The sequence below is a fragment of the Apus apus genome, chromosome 1 (assembly GCF_020740795.1).
Source record: "Apus apus isolate bApuApu2 chromosome 1, bApuApu2.pri.cur, whole genome shotgun sequence".
Taxonomy (NCBI): Eukaryota; Metazoa; Chordata; class Aves; order Apodiformes; family Apodidae; genus Apus; species Apus apus.
The window spans coordinates 177497594-177521648 of NC_067282.1; the positions used below are offsets into that span (position 1 = coordinate 177497594).

Consider the following 24055-nt stretch of genomic DNA (forward strand, 5'->3'; position numbering starts at 1 on the left):
AAATGTTTTCTTTACATATGCTCTTATCCCAGAAACTGTTTTAGCCAGATTTTTAGACTAAATTGGCCTATTTCCCTTAGCATAAACAGAGCTAAGATGGTTCATACCAGCTGAGACTCTGATCCTATGAGGGTACATTCAGATGATCACAAATGGCAGTGTCGGAGCATTTTAAGAAGTTACTGTGATTCAGCTGGAGTTGGTAATCAGACATGTGGTCCCTGTCAGCTCATTGCAATGCCAAGTACATGGTGTTCACTTAAGCTGCCTTCAGTAGTTCCAAAAGGGAGCCCAGGTGAAACCATTGGAAAGATGAGTGTTTAGTAAGAACACTCTGGAAGCATTTTATGCTTTTTTTATCTATATACAGCATCAAAAGTGATGCCACTTCTGTTGCTTCCCTACACATGAGCGGAGACAGAAATTAATCTTCTTCATTAGACTGGAGTAGTATCATGCCCACAGCCAACTTAAATGAATCACATGAGGGAGGAGTATCTCCAGCAGTCGGGAGTAGAAGAAAGGAGAAATTAGTGTCTGTGTGTGTGTCTGTGTGTGTAAAATTGGAAGGGCAGCAGAGAAAAGCAATACCTTTCAAAAATCAACAACTCAGTCATTTGCAGTGACCTGACTATTAATTGATTTGAAACAAACAAAAAGTCTGCTTGATTCTTCCCTTAAAGGGGACAAAGGAATTCTGACAAAACAAAACCAAAAAATTTAATTGTTTGGGACTCTGAAGCCAAGATAATGATGCAGATAATGAAATAACCCCATACAGAGTCTAGTTTGCAAGATAGCTTTTTCTACTCATTATAGGCAGATACAACTCTTTCACAGTATACCTGGCTGAGTACAGCACCCTAAATATATTAAAGAAAGATAGTAAGAGGACTTCTGCACTGCTGTAAACGAAATGACCTGAAAGATTTATTTACATTATTCACTCTTCTGTTTCAGCATGTTTTTCTTCAACTTGCAAACATAAAATTATCCCTGATCCTAATACTGCTCAAGCTATTAAAAATTGTCCTTTCAATTTTCAGGAGGAAAGTGCATGGATTACCAGGTTTTGAATTTTGTTTGCTTTCCAGTACATCTAGAAAAATCTCCGGCTGACAAGTACATGAACTTAGTGTTCATTTTCTGGGAGGAGGAAGTCAGGGAGTTCAGTTAATGGCTGTTCCACACACTTCTTACATGAGCATGACCCTACAATATCTTTCATCCTGACTTCATCTTCTATAAAATGGGTTTAATACTACTCCCATCTTTGTTCTTGTCACACCGAACTTTTCATGCAATGCATGTAGATGAACATCAGAGTTGAAATAGAGCCTAACTTCTATCCAGAAATTACTTAAGATGACATCTAAACATTGAGAAGATGAAGCTCTAAATTGCTCAAGACAAAGACCATTTTTACTAAACATGCCCTTTATTCTGACGTCTCAGTATGGATTTCAGTGCCAAATTTCAGACCATGAACGACATTTGTATCAGCAGCTTGGAAAGCAAAAAGGAAATAATTTGTGAAAACTAAAATAATGAACACATTTTATAAACTATTGTATTTGTTAAATGTTTGTGCATTTCATTCACTCGCTGCTCACTTTTAAAAAATCTTCATAAAGACAACTTACTGAGCTTCCCATTGAGATTATTGTACTTGTATGCATCTTTTCTAACTGTGTGATGTCTTGGCAGCAAATCAACTTCCAGTGAAACAAATCAAACGTTTTTCTTTAAAGAAAAATGCCTACAAAGGATATGCTCTCTTAAATGAGATGAATACACTGCATTTATTTAAGCTCCTAACAAAGATAATGTTCCCCTAAATGTGACATAACACATTTGAAACTTAGTATTTGATACCACAGAATCATAGGATAGTTCAGGTTGTAAGGGGCCTCAAGAGGTCTCCAATCAAATCTCCTGCCCAAACCAGGGTTAGCTACAAGATCAAGTGAGCTTGTTCAGCACTTTATCCAGTGGGGTTTGAACATTTCCAAGGATGAAGAACACAGTTTCCCTAGCAGCTTCCCTACTGCCTGACCATCCTCACAGAGAAAATTATTCTGCTGTCTAGTCTGACCCTCCCTGGCTTCACATTATGCCTATTGCATGACTGACTCCACCTTCTTGCTAATCTTCCCATAGGTATCGGGGGCTTGCTATTAAGTGGCCTCAAAGCCTCCTCTTCTCTAGGCTCTCCTGACAGAGCAAGTGCTGCAGCCCCTGACCAGCTTGAGGGCCTGAGGCCCTCTGCTGAATTTGTCCTAGATAATCAATGTATTTCCTGCCCAGAACTGGACACAGAAATCTATGTGTGGTACATGACACAATGATATTTTTCTTTTCCTAAAAATGTATTTGTGTGTATCACAGCCCTATTCATAATTGTGTTTAAAACCTATTGGAAGGCCTCAACGTCCTGGAAAATCGTTCCATAGCAAATAAAGACTGGCCTATCAGCAGTATTATCCATTCTTACATTGGTCTCTACTCAGTGTTCAGCACATGGAAACCAGTCAGGAGAAGTAAGCTGGTGACTGTATCTCTTCTGGACATTTGCACTGCAGAGAACTTCACAATTGACCAACAAGTGCGATAAAAGAGCACCAGTTATAAGATCTCAGTTATTTGCTCTGGACTTTGTGTAACCATAGTCCAGACAGGGTATGGTACTCTTCCCAGCTCCTCTCCTAGATTTCTGTTCACGATCCTTGTAGTTTCCAATGATAAAGACATAACGTGCTTGTCTGCCTCTTTTCTCTTAGTTCTTTAATATATATTAGCACAAGATAGAATAGCATTTCAGAAAGCTGCAGCTAATGCTGGCAATAAGCGTCTGCAGAAACTCTTTCCTCATATCCTGGAGTATACTTCTCAATAACCATGGGCTGTATAACTACAGGGATTTACTGAAAGCCATGAGAAATGTTACTCCAAGGTGCCTACAGAGCATTTAAAAGACTTCCCCACTGTTTATTACTCTGGCAGATTAAAATAGTCTTTGAACACTACTGAGACTCGTTATGCAGAGTGTTCACAGCTATGCCATCTTAAAAGAGATGCTGCTTTTTGCATTTTAGAGTGCTGCTTCTCTAATTAAACCTCCTCCCCCCAAAAAATAATAAAAGAATGAAGAAATAATAAAAAAACCTTTTTCCCTCCTGTAGATGCAGCTGTCATTTGCATCTTGGTTCAGATGCACACTAATAGAAAGCAGCTGAGCACATATTGCAATTGCATACTCAATTTTCAGTACCTTTGGGTTCAGTCTGAATAATAACTCTGTGAAAACTAATGTTATTGACGGTCTCAGTGATGTCCAAATCAAAACTCCTCACTTCAGAGGTAGTAGGATATGTTGCTTCCTTTTCTGTCAGCTAACCCTGCAAACTGTGTACAATCTCAGAGAATAATATTACATTGTCTTTTTTCCTTTAATATTAAGAGTTCAAGAATCCCCACTGGGTCTACATTGTAACTCCATTGCTTTCAGTGAATTTTGAAAAATGAAACAAACTCAAATATTAGAGAAATTATAGCGATGAAACACATTATGGTTTAGCTATCTTATGCTTTTATATGTACTTGTAAGAAGAAAATATGTCCTTTAAATTATGCAGATATTAAAGGAATGGAGACCTTACTGTATGGAGTGATGGGTACAGCAATAATATCAACACACACTTTTCAATGTGGAAAAAAAATTAAAAATTAGTCTGGGAAACTATGTCTTTTCATTTTTGTATTTGAATAATTTTTGCCTTTGTGAAAAATTATTTTACTCTGTTCTTTCTGAAAAATAATAAATCAATTACATTTGTACATTTTTTTCCTGAATTTCAATTTTCTGTTCTTATTCTTTCTCTCTCTTCACACACATTCCTCAAATATTAAGCCACCAAAGTCCAACACAAGGCAAAAACATTTCTCCATATTCTTTAGTGAGTATGAAGAATGCCAAATTTTAGAAATCTGTCTTTGCAGACCTACATTACTGGGCCTAAAGATCTATAGAAACTTAGAAATTCTTAATGGATACAGAAAATCTTCACCCTGGTTTTGTTAGATTGTTTTTTATAGCTTAAAGATGCTGTACCAATATATATTTCCATCCCTTGCATTTACAGAAATGGAACCCAGACACGCAAGGCTCTGTATATGGCAATTGAATAAAAATCAACGGAAACTGTTTAGGAGACTTGCAAGGCTACAAGCAATGCTGAAGAGTCATGACAGAGCAGTATATCTGGAACCTAACAAAAGCTTTCATTGGCTTAAAGATGTCACATCAGCACCTAACAATACATAGTGCAAAATAAACCGCATAAACCCTATGAAATATGCATTCTGGGCACATGGCCACAAACCAAAAATATTTTGGAAGATGCAGTTGTTCATCTAAGGGGTAGTTTGACAGCTACTACATCCTTTAGATACATGAAACACAAAGACAGAACAACAAGAAACCTGCAATTAGTTAGTCAAAAGGAAAGATGTTCCAAAATTTGCGATCTCTGAGAACAGCGCTGTTCCTCAGCAGGCTACTACCAGTTGTCATTTCTGTCAATTCCACCAGCACACTTGTTCATGCAGATCCCCGCTTACAGATCTATACACACAATACAAAGACAATAGACTTTGAGGAGGACTTTGTCTAATCTAACACAAGCTACTATCAAGTAGTAGAGTTTCTGCAAAAAAAGATAGCTGTTTTGTTGAACAATCATCCTTGGTCCTCAGTGAAAACAAATAGCAGCTACAACTGCCTGATGAAATTGAGATGGTTCAGTGAAAAAAACCCACAACAAAACAGTAAGAAAACTTGTTGATTGTCTTTTTCATACTGGAGGGATACTGCATTCCACCTACTCTCTGAGGAAAAAAAAAAACCACAACAACCAACCAAAAACAACCAAACTCCTGATGGAGTAGCAAACAGAATGTTTGAAGCTCAAAGGGATTTCCAGCAAGTGGACAGAATGACCATATTTTGGTTATATCTTAAGGCAGAATGGAATCTTTTACTGGAAGACACATAACCTGCATGAACTTTACAAGAGAAAGGCATGAAGTTATACTGTGATCTCTGCATGTAATAGCTGCTGATGGGCTTTATTTCTATTAATTCTCTACTCCTTTTTTGAAGTCTTTGATATCTCTGACCTTCCTAACATTCTATGGCAATAGTTTCTGCAGTTTAATGATGGACCTTGTGTAAAAGTTCAAAAGTCATTGAAGTTTGGTTTATATCTCCACCCTAATAATATAAGGATCTATCTCTGCATTGTCATGCTCTAAGAAACCAGGTTTATTTCCTTATTCACGTCTTCAGAGCAGTTTTGCAAGATGCAATGTAACATTGTTTTGCTGAAACATTTGGTCCTCAGAACACTGACTCCTACAGAGCTTTGCAAAATCCCTGGACAAAACTTTTAAAACTTACTCTTCATTGGGGCTCACATGCCACTCTTAAATTAGGCACATTATTAAAAAGCAAACAATTAAATGAAAGAAACAGAACTGTCACACCAAGCTCCTGCTGACCTCTGCAACTGTGACAGACAGAAGGAAAACAAACTAATTCAATAAATGATTGAACAGATTTAATTCTGAATATTACTAGTTTAATCCCAATTCTAATATTATCTTATTTTGGATAAACCTTCATTTATGTGTTATGAAAACATACCATAACTCATCTGTGATAGATTACTATAGATTTTCCAGTAGTGCATTTAGGAAAATGAGTTTTAATAAGTTTACTTCCAAGTTATTCAAAGTGTTTTATAATATCAACAATAATTTTTAACAAATTAGATTATATTGACTGTTAGAAGAAGGCCGTCTTTGGAAGAATTATCATTTAAACAGTCTTCAGGAACCATTTTAATTATTTCCTACTTAGAAGTCAATTCTTCTGTGAATCTGAGCAAGACAAAACAAAACCTGATCTACTTTACAGTATTGACTGTATACAAGATAACCTATAGATTCATTCTCCAGGGCTAATTGGTCATTTTCTGTCTATTATTCTTTGGAGGAAGAAGCTGCACCAGGGAAGGTTCATACTGGACATTAGAAAGCATGTCTTTGCTGAGAGGGTGGTCAAACACGGAACAGGCTTCCTAGAGAGGTGGTTGAAGTTCCAAGCCTGTCAGTGCTTAAGAGGCATTTGAACAATACCCTTAACATGCATTAATTTTGGTCAGCCCTGAAGTAGTCAGGCAGTTGGACTAGCTGTAGCTCACTTTCAAGTGAACTATTCTATTCTATTCTATTCTATTCTATTCTATTCTATTCTATTTCTTTCATAAAACTTATTTTAATTGATAACATAAGGAAACACAGAATTCTTGTAAAAAACTATCCCTAATCATGCCCCAAAAAAGATTGAATAAAGATAATTAATTCATCTATGAAGGCATAACTACAGACTCACAGACCATATTGTCTATCACCTGTTCCTTGAATCATTACATGAAAATACCTTCCAACTCACAGTAACTTCTTTCTTCACGACGGAGGACTGGACGAGTCACCATTCATAGCATGTATTCATTCATTCTGGCACATGACGTCAAGCAAAATTTACAGACCAACACATAGATTTCGTACATTTCACTGACCTTCCAGACAAAATGGCCAACACAACTCTCTATAAAACCATCGCCTCTCCACAAAGCCATTATACACACAAACACACATGTAAATGGTAGAACTCCAGCATATCTAACTGATTATTCCCACTTTACCATACCCTGGAACTGAAACAATTTCTCTGCAGTGAGGCTGGAGGTTTTCTTGGCAAAAGGGAATTCTGCCAATCCAGAATAATACAATATATAAAAATACATAGACATAGAATCTTAAGATATCAAAGCCAATTCTTTTTGGTTTGTAATAAAAGACTGTCTTCAGACACAAATAGGAGTAAAAATCTTTATGGATTCTATACATGCTTTCAGTTACCAGTTGTCTGTTTTAGTCACAAATATCCTAGTCACACGTGCTTTCAGTATCATTACAAAAATAATACGTATTTTAGAAAAATTTTGCCAGTTTTGCTGTTTTATCTTAACATCAAAGTTTTTGCTTTGCCCTAGTGCTATGAAAAGTGGCAAGTATTACTTACATTTCCTACACATATACAATTAAGGGACAATAATGTGTATCAAAAACTTAAAACTTTATCATAGTCCAATAATTCAGTCTTTAACTAAGAAGTGGTTTCTATAGTTAAAGCAAAAAGCTCTGGGGAAATTTTCATGTGCTCCAATAAAAAAAAAATGCACATCAGAATTACTGAGATTAGTATTTCTATCAATAAATTAATCTAACATGTTTTACCAAAGATAAATTAGGATCATTGTGCAGTCTTCTGTGCCCATGAATGATACACTAACCTACAGGCTCGTTACTATTCTGCACACACTCTCACAGCTATTATGCCCCACACCTTTGCCCATTTGGCCAAGAACATCCACAGAAGTTAATGAAAAGTTCCAAGTCTCATGGCATTTCAATGTACAGCAGAATTAATTTTCTACAGGTGGAATTTAATTATAAAATATCTTTTATGTTATCAAAAACTACATTCAATTTTAAAAAATCATATAAACACTAATAATATAGAATGGTGAAAAGTAACACTTGAAGTTCACGGAGTCATGCAATTGTCAGAGTTGGAAGGGACCTCTAGACATCATCTAGTCCAACTCCCCTGCTAAAGCAGGACTGCCTAGATCACATTACTCAGGACTGCATATCTCATTCTGACATTGCTACAGAAATGAACGAGGAATACAGAATCATGCAAATCAGTCTTAGTTATATGAATCATAGCTCTAATATCAACTACATCAAGCAATAAGTAAATTTTTAAGGACACAGTTTTATAAAAGGCATCACTCAGTAGCCCACACTATTTCTATGTTTTCAGTTATTTTAAGTGATAGCTAATTTTAGCTGAAGATGTCCATAGGTTTTGGGCATCAAATTCTCTTCTTTGTCATTTCAGATATTTTGTTTTAACAGAAACGTCAGCATTTATTTCCATTTTTTTTAAACTGAGTTGCTTAGGAATTTTTCAAGAAACCAAAGACTAAATTGACTACAAAAGGGAAAAGAAAAAAAAAGGGGGAAAAAAAAAAAAAAGCCAGATATATCTCATAATGCCCAGTGGGCCACCAGTACTGCTCATTGAGAGCACTTTCAAATTCTTGATTTGATTTGCAGATGCCAAGTACTTCATAGGTATTCACTACATCAGAGCAAAAATCATTATCTAAATGAATTGAGTTTCAGTCTGATATACTGTCTGAAAGCTCCCAGGCTCATTCATATCTTAGTGTGGGAAACTAGGGATTTACCCTCCCAGCTTTATGCCAATTGTATTCTGTACTTGGGACAAAGAAATCCTTTCAAACAAGCATTTTCATCACAATAATACTGTTCCCATAAAAACTTCTGATTTACATCTACAAGTAATTTATTTCCAACCAGCCCCAGTACGAAGGTCTGTCAGAGTAAACCAAGTCTTGAAGTTCTCTAGAGTCTACTCTTGCTACAATTTTTTTTTTTTATAGAATTATTTACTCCCAATCAGTCCTACCATATTCCCTATATTCTAAAACACTGCAGAGAAGGCAATCATTTATGAGGGTTCTGTGTCTCAAAAATAAAATAAAATAAAATAAATCAAATCTAAGAAAACCCCCAAACCTGAAACAAACAAAGAAATGACCCCCACTAAAAAAACCCTACTTGTATTTGCCAACCACAGCATGAAACAGCAGCTGGACTCTCTAATGAAAAATCACAGCCCTATAATGTTATTGAAAAAATGCCATACAATTACCTGCCTTGATACATGGCAAAGATGTTCAAAGAAACAAGTTTTATTTGCACCTATGTACCCTTTGTGAGACAGTAAGCAGTTTTGTGTAGCATTTCTCCTCTCATTAAAAAGAAGACAGGTACAATGCTGACATCCCTGTTAAGAATAGATAGAAAGAAAATACTAGAAAGTTCTCGTTGTCTAGGATACTGATTTAAAATCCACTGAAAACCTGCACAATTCCTATGAAGTCTCAGAGACTAAGGCTTAAAATACTTACTTGATAATGTCTCCTTCAAGAGCAATCACTCGTTTAATGATCTTCTGTTCAGGGTTCCTAGGAGATCTGAGACAGGGGATAAGGTTATACAATCAGTAATGTCCCCATTGTTTTAAGAAAATGAAAAGAAATTCTGCAAAGAAATAAACACCATTAAAGTCATTAGGAGCTTCCATGTTCTCCTTGATATAGCATCAATCATGATGTTCCACCACGAAGTGAAGCTACTGTAATTATTCTCATTGCAAACCATCACCAAAAAGCAGATGCTGAAAAATGACCTGCTTACAAACACCAAAATAATCAACAAACCCTGTATCAGGAAAAATACACTCCACAACATTTAAAGTAGAATGAAGAGGGTACCTTTGCAAATAGATTAATGTATTAAAACCTAAATTCCCCATCAAACATTAACAACACGTGGTGTTTAAACATTCATGTAATTCCCTCACCTTGGGGCAAAAAATATTTGTGTTATATTAATATATCTATCACTAATTTACATAAACCTTGCCTAGGGAACTATAGAAGTTTAGAAATAGTTGTAAAATTTTCTGAAAGTTTCCACTTTATCCAAAGCTTCTAAATGCAATACTATGTTTTCACTTCAAGTTAATTTCCTATAAACATGTTTTATTGAGTGGACTCTAATCACGCATTACAGAATATTATGAGAAAGCAAAGCTGAACTTTCATACCCAACCTGAATACTCCAACTTCCTGGATGCATGTTAATAGATAAGACTATTAAAAGTATTGATCTAACATAGTTGTGAAAGGTTAAAGTTAACATACATGCACCATAAAATCTCTTTCTTTTCTATATATATTTTTTTCATTCTACCTTTTTGTTCACCTATTCAAACTTAGTAGAGTGCTTTCATGTTATTAATTTTTTTTTTTTTTTTTTTTTTTTTTCTGCTTGTACATGAAGAAGTCATTGGAGGAGCAAATGGTTTTGATTTTCTGCTGATGCTTGGGTTCTGTATCTTAGGTTTCAAGAACAGGTATGCAATCACAAGAGCTTTATATTACAGTTTCCATGCCTAAGAGCATCGGTCATGCCATCCTCAGAACAGCCCAGTACTTTTAAGCCCATCTCTAGTCAACTGGTAGCACACTAAGATTACATTTCCTTAGAAAAGTAAAGCTGAGATGAATCAGGATGAAAAACTTGTCCACACTGCTGGATGACAAATGGCGTTTGCTGTTCACCTTCAATTCCAAAAGTTAAAAAGAAAAATAGTCTTAGGCTTGTTCATTGTTTTTTAATATGAATCCAAAAAGTATTCCAAATATTTTAAATGTAGTTTGGGTTTTTTTGTGTGTATGTCAAGATATTGGAAATAAATAAATAAATAAATACACACACAAACACACACACACACATATATATATATATATCAATTTAATTGAATAAAATTCAAGAATGTAATTTTGAATTTCAAGATATCAAATGGTTTAACTTTACAGTTCACCAAGCCTGAAGACCCTATTTTCACAAAGCAGTTGTGAAAGTGCTTAAGGACCATATTTTCCTTCCTTAGTCATCACTGGAATTTTCAAGTCATTACATAATTTACTATAATATTTTATTTAGCATTAATTTTACCCAAAGAGTTTCATATCACAGTTAAGACTTGCCTGTCATGTGCTTTATTAGGCTGAGAATACACATTTAATAATATTTTACACGTCAGACTTGGGAGGAAGTTTTAGATGTTCGTATGATTCAAGTATCTGGAGTATCAGCAGCACTTTCTGATGCTGCTCCCTAGCAGGCTTCAATGCACACTCATTTGAGCACTGACTACTTCTCATTCTCACTCAGAGCACAGTCTGAGAAAAAACAACACACCTTCATTATTATTAGTTATTATAAATTAAAAATAAAAAATATTTGCAAAATATCACTTAAGTGATAAGTGGTTTATTTTTTAATTAATTTATACTCTGATTTTAACATTTTCATGCAAAATTTAAGTAACATAAATAATAATACATACTGTATATAATACATTGTGCATTTCTTAAAGACTGAATGACAACAAACGTTAAGTTTGCTTTTTCAAATTTCTGTTCTGTTTTAACACCTTACTTTCAAAAGTTCTTTGACATTCCATAAAAGCATTTTCACTTAATAACGATGTATAAATTTTAATGTAATTACTGACTTCTCCTTTCATTTGCTTTCCTTGTGCAGGAACTTGTAATGATCTTGAATAAACATCACTCTAAAACTGAGATACGAGTATTTGCTCTAAGAGGGGTTATTTTTCTGCCAATAATTACATATTTAACCATGACACAATTTATCAGAAAGGCTTCAAGGAATTCCTTGCACATAGATATAAAAAACAGGAATATTTTTAATATTTGAAGACTGAATAGTTTTTAAACAATATTTTATTTTTAATACTAAAATTCTGATTATCACTCATTAAAATGGCCAAGGACTGATAAAAGTGGCAGCAGCAGGTTCAAACTGACCAGTAACATGGGCACTTTTAAACCAAGTATTTTCAAGAGACAAACAGAATGTTTTGTTCAAGAACCACAATAATTGAACAGGAGGCAAGAGAGACTAGTTCTAAAGTGATGGATATTGATGCCTTCCTGAAAGATGGTTAGTGTAACACTGGGATTTCATTGATTACGGAAACCACAAAACCACACAGATAGAGGCAATTTCTGTCTTCGAAATTTCACAGCTAGTACAGAACAAATTAAAAAATGAAGGAGGAAGAAAAAGCCCCAAATATTGTAACTAGTAATTATTTAATACTTCTCTGTCACTGATATCAGGGTGAGGCAATAAAGAACAATATTTGAAAATGGGATTCATTCAAAATAGAAGGAAATTGAAAAACAAAATAAACTGTTGATTTACCTGTTTGAAACTCTCCTAAATTACACTATGTTCTTTCTCCTTATATGAAAGGTCATAATCAGGCATGTTCCTTTTAAATTATAGTGTGTGCAAAAAAGATGAGATTCTTACACAGAATGAATACATTTAGCCTCCCAAATATGTAACTTAGAAGATATACATATAATTAGCATGAATTATAAACAACCGTCTATAGATTTACCAGACAGATCCATATCTGATGTTTCACAAAGTAGTTACCATTCCTTGACCATTTTCTAAAACAGCCTCTCAAAAAGTTAAGCTTACATTTACATGTGCAAAAATGTTTCCTCATCTGCATGTAATAATTTTTTACTATGCATGACTTAGGGACAGCAGTACAGGTAGAAACAGACAGAATAACTATGAAAATCTCAAGCACATTACAAATAATAATGCACAGATAGCAGTTAGCAGCACATCAGAAATACAACAGGATAAAACAACTGGAAAAGAAATACACTCCTTAAATGCAGATCGAATTCTATTCCGATCATAGTTGCTGTTCCTTTTTCCATTAAGAAAAGTGGAAAACAGGCAAGCCTAGCGGTGAGTCTCTCAAGCTATCAAGTTTGAGAATCACAGAATCATAGAATCATTCAGGTTAGAAAAGACCTGTAAGATCATTCAGATAACTCATTGTTACCAATTCCTCTTTAAACAGCAGTATCCTTTGTTCAAGCACCTCAGGAAAATGACCACTGCATAATAAAAAAAAGAAACAATGGTCTGTGTAGCATCGAAGACTAATACTTTTTTTTTCATAGAATCATAAAATGGTTTGTGTTGGAAGGGACCTTAAAGATCATCTAGTTCCAATCCCCCTGCCATGAGCACCGACCCTTTCCACTAGACCAGGTTGCTCAAGGCCCCATCCAACCTGGCCTTGAACACTTCCAGGGAGGGTGCACCCACAATTTTCCTGGGCAACCTGTTGCAGTGTCTCACCACCCTTACACTAAAGAATTTCTTTCTAATGTCCAACCTAAATCTACCCTCTTCCAGTTTAAAGCCATTTCCCCTTGTCCTATCACTACAAGCTTTTAAGAAGTCCTTCCCCAGCTTTCCTGTAGGCCCTTTCAGATACTAGCCACACTTGTTTTGATGCAGGCCAGGACACAGCTGACTTTCTGGGCTGCAAGAGACGCATTGCCAGCTCATGTTGAGCTTCTCACCAACCAGCATCACCAAGCTCTCTTCCTCAGTGCTGCTCTCAATCCATTCTGCCCAACCTGTATTTGTGCTTTTAAATTAATTTGCATATTTTAAATAATTCTTTTAACTTCACCTACAAATCACTCAACGGCTGCAAACAGTAGAACAAAAGAGCAACATCCTCTCAGTCTGAAATACCGTTTGACAGTGGGACATTTCACTCTACCTTAGCAACAAATTCTAATTTGTTCCAAAATTTAAGCTTATGCGCTGTCCATTGCAGAAATCCCAGCCTCATGCACAAACACATGAATCGTGACATCAAAATCCAGATTCAGAGTTTTAAGATAAACAATTAACCAAGAGAAAATCAGATATTTTATATGTATTTGTTTCTGGTTTTCCAGATGCAGTCTTAGCAACTCAGCTCAAGCAACCTGCCACAGTTAGCGTTTTCTGCCAATAATCCCAGCTCCTTCTCCTAATCACGTGTTTGTCTCTGTATTGACTTCCAGCTGTATAGTCCTCATCCACACCCACCTTTCATTGAAAACTAATGACCAATTCCACCACAGTAAAATAAGAAAATTAAATACCCATGTCATCAGGACATCATTAACTTTGTATTAAAGCCTCTCATGTTTGGCCATTTATTTGAAAATTAATTGAGTTAGGTTAAGTAGAGGGGAAGGTACATCACCCAGGTGATTAGGGTATATAACAATTCCTTAATCAGTCCCAGCAAGTACTTCAGAATACAGCATTCTAACCTTAAGCCTATGCACCATTCTGCAGGTCTCTCTTTATCTACCCAATTTATACTGCTTAAGAAAAAAAAAAAAAAAGGTAGAATACATAGGAACACCCCTCTCCCTATACACACATTTAGTTCTAAATATCAGAAGAGCTGCAAAGAACTCAATCTCCTTTTTCTTAAAAAAAAAGCTTCTCAGAGCTGAAGACACACTGCATGTTGAAATGGCAAGTATTGAGAAGATAACTTCAGCTTTTTTTTATCAGTGGTGCATCCCCAAAATCACAGTCTGAATTAAACTAACAATTAACAAGTTCCTAAGAAGAGCCAGTTTCTTGGGGAGGGATCAAATAGTAATTGAATCCCTATGAGAAAGAGACACTTTGTTCTATTTCAGCAAAGCACTGACAGCCTTTCCTAATTATTTTCTCAATATTGCTTCTTCAATAAAATGAAACATTTATTTATGTTTTTATTTTTAATTCTATGTGCTTACAAAGAACATACACACATATATACTTCTACACACATAATCATACACACAAATTAATTTATACAAGCATCTATTCTTCTCTGTTCAACCCTATATTAAACAGTATGGGATTGCAGTACTACAAGACGTTTAGCATGAAAGACAGAAGAAATTATACAGCCAGCAGAAAAACCCACTGATTAGCAAGTGATTGCTAGTAAAAAATGTTGATAATTGCCTGAAGGCTTTCTCATTTCCTGACTGGGTAACTGAGTACTTCAGCCACAATATTGCTCCTAAACTTTCCCTTTCCATTATTTGGATTATTTATTTACTTTAGTGGACAGTGTTAAAGAACTGCTCCATAAGATAATTAACATTTGATCAATCACAAAATTTTCATATATCCACTTTTTTGTGTATTATTTGACCTTTCTTTCATGTTTGTAATCTATCCAATTGTATGTGGCCCACATTAATTCTATAAAAGGCAATTTTCTAGATCAGGATGTTCTGTGGTAGTAAAAAGAATTTTTTAAGAAACCTAATAGATATTGTGGCCTTTATAAAAATAATATTTATTTGTTTTGTAATTTTACTAATAAAACATACCAGGTTTTCATGACAAAACTAATTTCTGAGTTGATTTACCTTAACCACATTTTAGCTACTAGTGATAGAAAGAGAAATAGACCTTCTTGTCATTTTGCACAGATAACATGTTCCTAAGGCCATTCTCTTTGTTTTAAACACTGGATGTCTACTGCAAGTCTTGAAGTCATTTGCATTTTCTCCTTTGTCTTTCTTCCCCTTCAACTGCTAAAGAGGCATTTTCCAAATGATATTCCACACTACAAAAACTGTTTGAGCCCATGCTTACTTGTCATTAGCAATGTTTGAACCCCTTTTGACCTTAAGCAGTGTTATAACTTTAAAGGAAGCGAAACAGAGTAGCTTTTTTTTTTTCAAACAGAAATATTATGCAAAAATAGTGCATATTTTTTACAATGTTGGCAGATAATGAGAGGAATAGAAAACATTATTCAATTGCTCCTGGATTCCCTCTGGGCTACATTTGAAGAAGCAGGCCTCAGTGCTAATAAATACTGGTTTAGTGAATCATTTTGCACATTCACCATTTCTCATCCATACTTTACAAAATAAGTACTTCAAGACAGCAGTTGCACCAACTGGTTGGGCATAAGTTCTAGTAATGCTTGATTTGCTCAACAGCTCCAGTGGAAAATATGTACTAAGACATAACTAAAACTATGAGGAAAATTGTTTTAATAATATCCTGCAATTCTTAATGTAACTCTATATTACATTAGCATTTCTTAGTCAAACTTCTGTTAAAAAGCAAAAATCACACACTGCCAAAAAAATTTTGTTTTTACTGAAGATAGTGTTTTATAATAATTACAGACTGCAAGCACATGCTGTTGGAAATCTGAATATATCACCTGCATAAAGCCTCAGCAAAGGAGTCATACACTTTGCCATATAGCCATGCAATAATTAACATGTAACCAATTATCACAGGCCCTGCAATTCCTGGGTTTCTGGGCTTGTTCTTTCTCTCCCTTTCCCACAGGCCTGCATTCCTTAGCTCCTCTTCACATTCTGATTTAGCCTTGAGTTTTCAAACAGAGCAAGGAAGTATCTGCCCAAGGACAACACAGTCATTTTCCATGGTAAATACAAATCCATAATTTATTTCCTCATACCAGGCACTATTTAGACATCTCCTACACTAAGATGAAGAAGGAGTTGGAGGGAAAATAATAAAGATCTACATACTTTCCAAGTAACTGAGCTTTCTCTAGTATCTCTACAGCATTTTATACAGTTGCAACCTCACTTTCAGGTAAGGCAACAAGATTTTCAGCATTTTTCATAAATTTTTAAAAGTTATCACAAATAATTTGGATCTTTGTCAGTGCATAACTATGGATTCTCTCTGGTGCAAACGAGATGTTTAATCCCTGTCTGAAAAAAATTAAGCAAGTGTTTTTACACTTTGGATCCAGCAATCCAAATTGTGCACCTGAAAAACTTTCAGAATTACATACAAGAAAAAGTCAAGAAAAAGACAGAAAGAAAAAAAAATTTTGAAAACATGTCTATTAGAAACTTCCATTTTAAAATGTCAGCAGTTAGCTAAAGTGAGGCAAGGAAAAAAAAAAAAAAGTAAAATTAAAAACTCTATGAAAAGGTTTCACTGCAAAAACCTAATTGGTACTGCAAAACTATATGACAAGTCACTCTGCAAACCTCAAAATACTACAGTAACTCAAAAGCATAGATACTATTTTGAAGTAAAATCCCTTTTATTTGGTTGTCAGCCTTCCAATCTTGCCCTTTCGAGGTTAAACAACTCAGCTGCTTGTAATGCAGCCTGTGTAATCACAATAGTTATGTGCACTTGACCTTCTTCCTGTTAACAGAGAGACTCAATTAATTACTTGCTGTTTTAACTGGCCATTTCATCTCATCATCACCTTTTCCAAAAGGGCTGAAAAACTCTATACTTTAACCTTTGACTTTGAAAGCATAGATAGATGTATTTATCTGCCAAATAGGAAGTTAGCACAAACTAGGAATGAGAATATCCGGGCTTCTATGCTTAAGTCAGCAACAGTAACATATTCAATGTTTCATTAAGCATTATGCTGTAGCATAGGAACCATATTTCATCTTTACTATAGCTGCCCAAATATTCTACTATGTAATGAAAATAAAATATGATGTATTTCTGTTGCAACAGACAACAGAGGGAAAGGGACAGAAAACTGCAACATGTTATCAAGTGCTTGAAATTCATTCTCAGGTTGCCATATGGGATATTAAACAGAAAGAAACCATTTAATCTATACATAATCTATCGGCATGATTCCTAAAATTATGCTTCTTTTTAAATAAGTTGCTGAAAGAGACACTTCTATACCTTCTTTGACCCCGGGATTAGATCTGTGTTCAGTGGCAACTCTTCTAGGTATAGAAATACTCAGTTGCTGTCCAAAGACCAGCGTCTTTGTGTCTACCCACTGCACACGAGGCAGTAATTTTCAGTCTGTATACCTTTCTGATGGGGTTCCAGAAAACTTTTTTCAGTTACATACCACCACCACCACAATTTTTGAAAAAACTACTGGATGCATATCTAGATGTTAAAAATATAAGTGATTCAGGAATTAAAATATCTCAAAAGAGATTTAGAAGCTCAGAATCCTGGTTCTCACATTGTCTCTATTGGTGACCAACCTTAGCATCTCAGATAGGATTTACACTATATATAGGAAACAAAATTGTGATTCTGAAGATGTTTTGCTTATCTTTGAAATCACCTAAGCTCCATAAGCAAACTGTTTTTAAGTTTTTCTAAATGCTATTTCAAGCACCTGCTGAGAAAATCTCTTCCTTGTATTTCTGAGTAGCTTGAAACTTTCTCAAATGTAACCTGCACTATGGTCAAGAAACGAAGCGTCCTGGATGAGTTAAGTCTGTTATAGTCAGTGCACAGAAGGTAACAGACAATTAAAGTGGGATGAATCACCTTTTGGAGGAGAATCTCTCCCCTAATTGACTACAAAAGGAAGCCAAATGTCAGCTTAGTCTAACTATCTTAATATTAAATTATTAAAGACAAACTACCGAAAAAAAATACTGTGTCATCAATCTTACAAGTATCTGTAGCAGAATTTTTTAAAATAACACAGTAAAGCAAGTAAAGTACCAATGGTGAGGTAAAGGGGAGAGAAATAACAATAAAATACATACTTTAAAAATAGCTGTAATACATTTTTGTTAAAAAAAAAAAACAAGAAAAAACACATTTAAGAACAGAGACATTATGTCAGTGTTAATTCAGAGAAAAACAAACAGACAAAACACCAAACAAACATATGAAAAATTTAAAATATCTCTCCAGAGGCCAAAACATGACTTTAGAATTTTTTTATTTTTTTTTTTGTAAAATAGTGCCACATGTAATACACTTTTTCTGCTTTTATAACACAGAAAATTAAAATCAATTATCTTCCAACTAATACAAGGTAAAGACAAAGGCTTACCAAGAAACATTTTTGCATCTCTATTTACTGGTGTAAAAAAACCTGTTCATAGCGTACAAAGACCTAAAGATTTCTACATGAAATAAATTGCTCCTAGACTGTATAATACGAAATTCAATGCAACTTCTATATAGTTATATGATAAAATAACATTTCAGAAATAGAGAGTGATGCTGAGGACAACTTCTTGATGTAGTTGAAAACTTTTGGTTTTTGTTATAATATAGTACAGAAAAAAAAAAAATATAACTAAAATTAGCAAAACAAAAAAATGAGTGTTACCTACACATTCTAAACCAACAGCTGTGAAATGTTATTTGTACAAGTTACAAGATGTAACTTTTCTTTTTTTAAAAAAATAACATTAATAAGATAATTGGACACAGCTAAAAAGCCTCACTATGAAAAGAAACCAATCTAATTTAGTTTTTATCTTCACAACTTCGGCTTTTTGCTTACATAGCATTTGAGGGGAAAATGCCCACAATTAACTGCAGGTTTCCACCCTGCAGATGAAGTCAAGATGAATGAACCATAGATTGGCTACTGTGACAGAAATCTTTTTAATAATAGGAGTTATGACCTGCTTACTAGGATTTGGCAAAGAGCGGCAATAGGAAATTTAATAGACAGCATTATTCCACATGATATTCTTTCTCAAAAGTTGATCTTCTATGTCAGCAGGTCATCGAGCATTATGCTCCATTTGATACTAATTGCATTATCCCCGCTTTGTGTGCTTTCACAGATAGCAGAAGGGACAGTAACGGAGGATATTGGTCTAAGAGACTTTGATCATTTGAGCAGGCATGAAAGACCTCTGAGGAGTTTGTCAAGAATAAAATAATGTCCCATGTTGGATTTTGTTATGAGATTTTTAGGATTCTCAGCTTCAAGACACTTCCTCTCTTGTATGATGGCAAATATATTTATTAAAAAAAATTAAAAAAGAAAGACTAAATAAACCAGTAGTGTCGCCAACAGTGAACAGCACTAGTGAGTAAAATATCTATACTTACAGATTACTTTCCCTTCAAACAAGGCAGCTTACAAGCTTTTTAATATTCCCCTTCTCTGTGAAGGGGAATTTCCCCAACTATATACACAGCCTCAGAAGTTGGTCTGCACACTTGCTTCTCAGCTCGTCCCACGCTACAGTCTGCTCTGGTTATTCCACCCAAAATGAATTCTTCAGTCTCAGGCAGCAGCAAAACCAGCCTTAGCCCCTTCCACCCTGTCAAACCCAATCCTGTATGACAGTTTGCCGCAGAAGGTCCCTGTCACCTTTTTCCTCCAAGTGACTGATATGATGCTCAGAATATTGCTAGGAAAGAGAGATTGGCAGAAGAAGCAAGGGAGGGGGAAAGGATGAATTAAACTCTCCAGACACTTTTCACACACTCTGATGATGCATTCCTCACTCTCGTCCCCCTATCCATGAGGCAAAAGTTCAAACACATTATTTACTGGGTTTTTTAATCTTTATTATAAATTTTCTAGAAAAAAAAAGGAAGTCCTCTCACAGAAAACAGTCAGTGGATAGCAGAAAGAAAATTCAAGCCAGAAGAAGCGATGATACAGGTTTGTGTCAGAAACTAATATAAAAGAAATAAATTATTTAGGTTTTAGTGGCTGAAAATGTTTGCAGTATTACCAGCATGAAAAGCTGGGAGGAAGAAATGCAAGATATGGTATGAAATTAACAAAATTTCTCCAAAATTCTACTGGCTTTACTATCAGATTTTTTAAATATGCAATTCACAAATTATTCTGTATATTTTGGACAGTACTGACAAATTATGAAATGTGTTGATATGCACTCTATACATTGGGTCTTGTTGACCCAGAACATAAATTAGAAGCACAAAAAGATTAACTCAGCCAATTCAAACTTGGTGTTATTATCTTTGCCATTCTAAACTTAAACCTCTATATTTTCATAATAGCGTATCTAAAACAGGATCAAAACACAAGCTTTAATGTAGCTGTGTTTGAGAGAACTCCTTTCACACCCTTACCTTAAGAAAGCTAGAACAACACTGCAAATTACTGGGGTTAGAAAGAGAAAAATATCAAGAACAAAAATTAAGGGAAATCACACAGATCTTTGTACACTGGTGTCTACTGCATCAGAAATTTAATTATTTAGAACAATCTAACCTTTTTATTTTTATTATCTCTGTAATATTCTACTAGTCATACCTGATAGGTATTTGTTTCAGACAAAGATAATAAAATACATACTGGAATATATTTAAGATGCATTATGTACAGTTTTTAGATACTAACTGTACACTTCTGACTCAAACTTTAAAGCTATCTTTTGTATGTATGTTCCAGATCACCATCACTACAGAAACCACTAATATGGTTCCTTAAAACTCAAGTTGGCAGTATGTTTATTATGTGGTACAGTAGTGGGGTTGTTGGAGCCATAATGGTACAAATATAATCTTACTTCCCTGAAAGAAAATGTGCAAGAGCGTAAAAAGGAGTCTATGAGTTTAGACTAAAGGACTGTATAATTCATAAGCTTCAGGATTAGTCTATTGGGTTTTTAAACTGAGAAATAGCAATACTAAGATTTAGCACTTATGTAACTCTGAACATTCAAAGCACTAAGTGACAATAGTGCTGACACCTGTGATTTTTAGTGTTTGATAAAAAGCTAACAGAGCACTCTTCTCTGCTATTCAAGTCTGCTGTGCAGACACTATGTGATCAAGCTAGTCTTTCAAAATGGATAATAGGAACATAATTAAAATGCAATTAAAAAAAAAAAAAAGTTGTCACATTTGGAACAGATCTTTCTCTACTTTAAGCTGAGATCAATTCAAGTCGGCAAGGTGAGTCAACAGCAGTAAAACAACTAGTGACAGGCAAAGAGTGCTCAGCAGGCAAGGATGTTTGTGGTATAAATCTGTCATATAGGACCAAACTGGGAATCCCTCAAATTCCTGCTTCTATCAGCTCCTAAGAAGAAAGAATTGAAAGCTGTTACCTCTCTGAATGCAGTGAAAGCAAGTACCCCTGAGCCCTAACCCCCCACAAGAGGCATCCCAATTCCTTCACAGGGGTGAGGAGGTTTTCACTGCTGGTACACTCACAGATGTCTCTCGAAACAGGGCAACACCCTCTACCTCTACAGCTGGGTTAGTCCAGCCAACACACTCACTATTGGAAATATATATATATATTTTTTTTTTAACTATCTTTTTTGTATTTTTGTTTCATGAAGAAAGTATGGGGAATTACATATATAAAAGGAGAAGTTGAAATATCTCCCCAATATCAATGCATGTTGTCTTCAATTGTGAAAGGAATGTACATTACACAATATTTGACACTGACTATTTAACCCATTGACAATTAGTTTATACATGAACTGTGACCACAACAAAACCAATGCTGGCTGAAAAATCTTGAGGAACATTGTGGCTAATTTGTGCTCTTTTTCACTTCCCATGTTTTATAAAGATAACTCTCCATCATTTCAAGAATCATTTTCTTCATGTGGTCTCTACCACAAAAAAAAAAATACAGCCTGCATACCTATCCTGAATCTGAAGGCAAAAAACTAAAGTAGAAACATAATCTGGACTTCTGTAGTGCAGGCAAATTTTTAGCAGCTAAACATCCACATTATGAAAATACAGGTGCCATTGTCTTGGCAAAATTGGTTGAATTCACAGCGTATTCATCAGTTAATTCTTCATTTGTTTGTTTGATATACTTTAAGGTCAGTGAGGAAGGAAAATAATCTTGAGTTTGACTTCTTACACGTGCCAGGGTTTGTATATACATGCTAGCAATGCCATCATCATCAGACTTTCTCCTTACAGCTCTATAAATCTGCAAGATTTTGTAATTGGCTGATGGTAATTATCCTCCTGATGGCTACTAGTCAGCAACAAATATAAGACAATTAAAGTTACTCTAACTCACAATGAATAAAGATCAAATTCATTTTTCTCTGTCAGGCGCTAAGAAGGAAAACATAGGCAGTAGCCATAAAACAAACATGCTTGGTAATGCACCTGTAGGCCTGAGACTTCAGGTCATAACATTTCACTCTTTTAACTTGATATTGAGCTTAATAGCTTGTGTTTGTTTAAAACACAACTTGGTATCCTACCTTCATTTGATAATTCTAATGAATGGTTGTTTTCTCTTGCATTTTTTTCACCCTGGTTAATCACAATTATCCTTAAACTGTGAATAGTATTTTCACATTTGAAGTTCTCCAACACTCTTTACATTTTTCCTCAAGCCCAAGTTTGATGTGTAGAATAGGGCCAAATGGAAAAACTCCCACTGCCCACAATTACATGACAAATTGTGGGTATAACTGTGGAAGAGCTTCCCTCTCTCAAGACATGGATAACAAACACATTTACTTTACATCCTGAAAGTCATTAGCCAATCCAGAAATGCTGTTACATACTGCTGTCACCGTGACTAGTTTTAGAATAAATTAATGCTATCAGTTAGAAAGAAAATTAAATGGGCGTAAAAACTCCTCACACTCTACTCATATTATCTGCACTAGACATTCCATCTTTCTTTAAACTTTCACCCCTCTTTTGCTCCACTAGCTTACATTTGCTGGCCTAAACCTTGGTTGAACTGGAAGACATGGTTGTTTTAGCCAGACAAAAACCTGACTCAAAAAAAAGGAAAAATACTGTGTAAAACAATATTAAAGTATAGACTAAAGAAGTGGTGTGACTATTGTTTGTGTTAGTGAGAGTGTCAAGTTAGAAATTAGTAAGATATTTCTCTCTTATTTACTTTCTTGTTTTGCCATATTGAAGTGTTTAAATTTATAACACAGGAGTCTAAGTAGAAAATTTTTAAAATGTCAGACATATTAATAGGAAGGATTTTTAAGAGCATATGACCCAAATAAACAATAAAGCTTATGAAGTAAAAAAGCATAAACCAAGAACTACGAATTCATTTGAACAGGGCCTTGAAAGGAAATGCATGAAAAAAGTTTTCAGATCTGTAAGAGCCCTGCTCTTGTCCATCCAGCTGACAGTTTGCTGAGTAAATAAATTTCTACAGCAGCCTTGGTTAGCAGATTTCAGCTCACATTTATTCTTTAAAATATATTCTCAACTTTGACAAGATGGTCCTTAGTCCAGTCTTTGCAAAATTCAATTGAGTTGTAACAATATGTGTAAAAGTAAAAAAACATTTCACAGTTTTTGGAAAACCCCAGCCTACTTTCATAAAATGCTGAATTTAAGTAAGTAGAAAGTGTATGGATTACATTTAACAGTACTTGCAACAGTGTTCCCTCAAAAACAATTTTGTAACATACAGTAACAGCTCTTAATTGTATTATGAACACAAATGTGTTTTTCTCTTTTCTTAAAATATTAATGACACCAAGAGATTGGTTTTGGCTATAAGGTGGAAAGAGAGAATAAAAACTTGTATAAAATAGAATTTTTGCTGCCAAGTTCATTCATGAATAAATGAGTTTTAGATTGCTGGCAGCAGTTCAGTGAGACATCACATACCTTGCAGGAAAATTTTAGGCTGTAAGTA

At 34.8% G+C, this 24055-nt stretch overlaps 1 protein-coding gene across 4 annotated transcripts in view; it reads right to left on the reverse strand.

Moving 5' to 3' along the window:
- IMMP2L (inner mitochondrial membrane peptidase subunit 2) overlaps nt 1-24055 on the reverse strand; it is a 435181-nt gene that overhangs the window by 131152 nt on the left and 279974 nt on the right. For 3 of the 4 annotated variants that reach the window (XM_051618042.1, XM_051618070.1, XM_051618051.1), the window contains exon 4: nt 9132-9197. The exons of the other annotated variant lie outside the window; for it this stretch is intronic. In XM_051618042.1, the coding sequence (XP_051474002.1) occupies nt 9132-9197 (66 nt within the window). The remainder of the gene's footprint in view (nt 1-9131; nt 9198-24055) is intronic. 4 annotated transcript variants of the gene reach the window in all.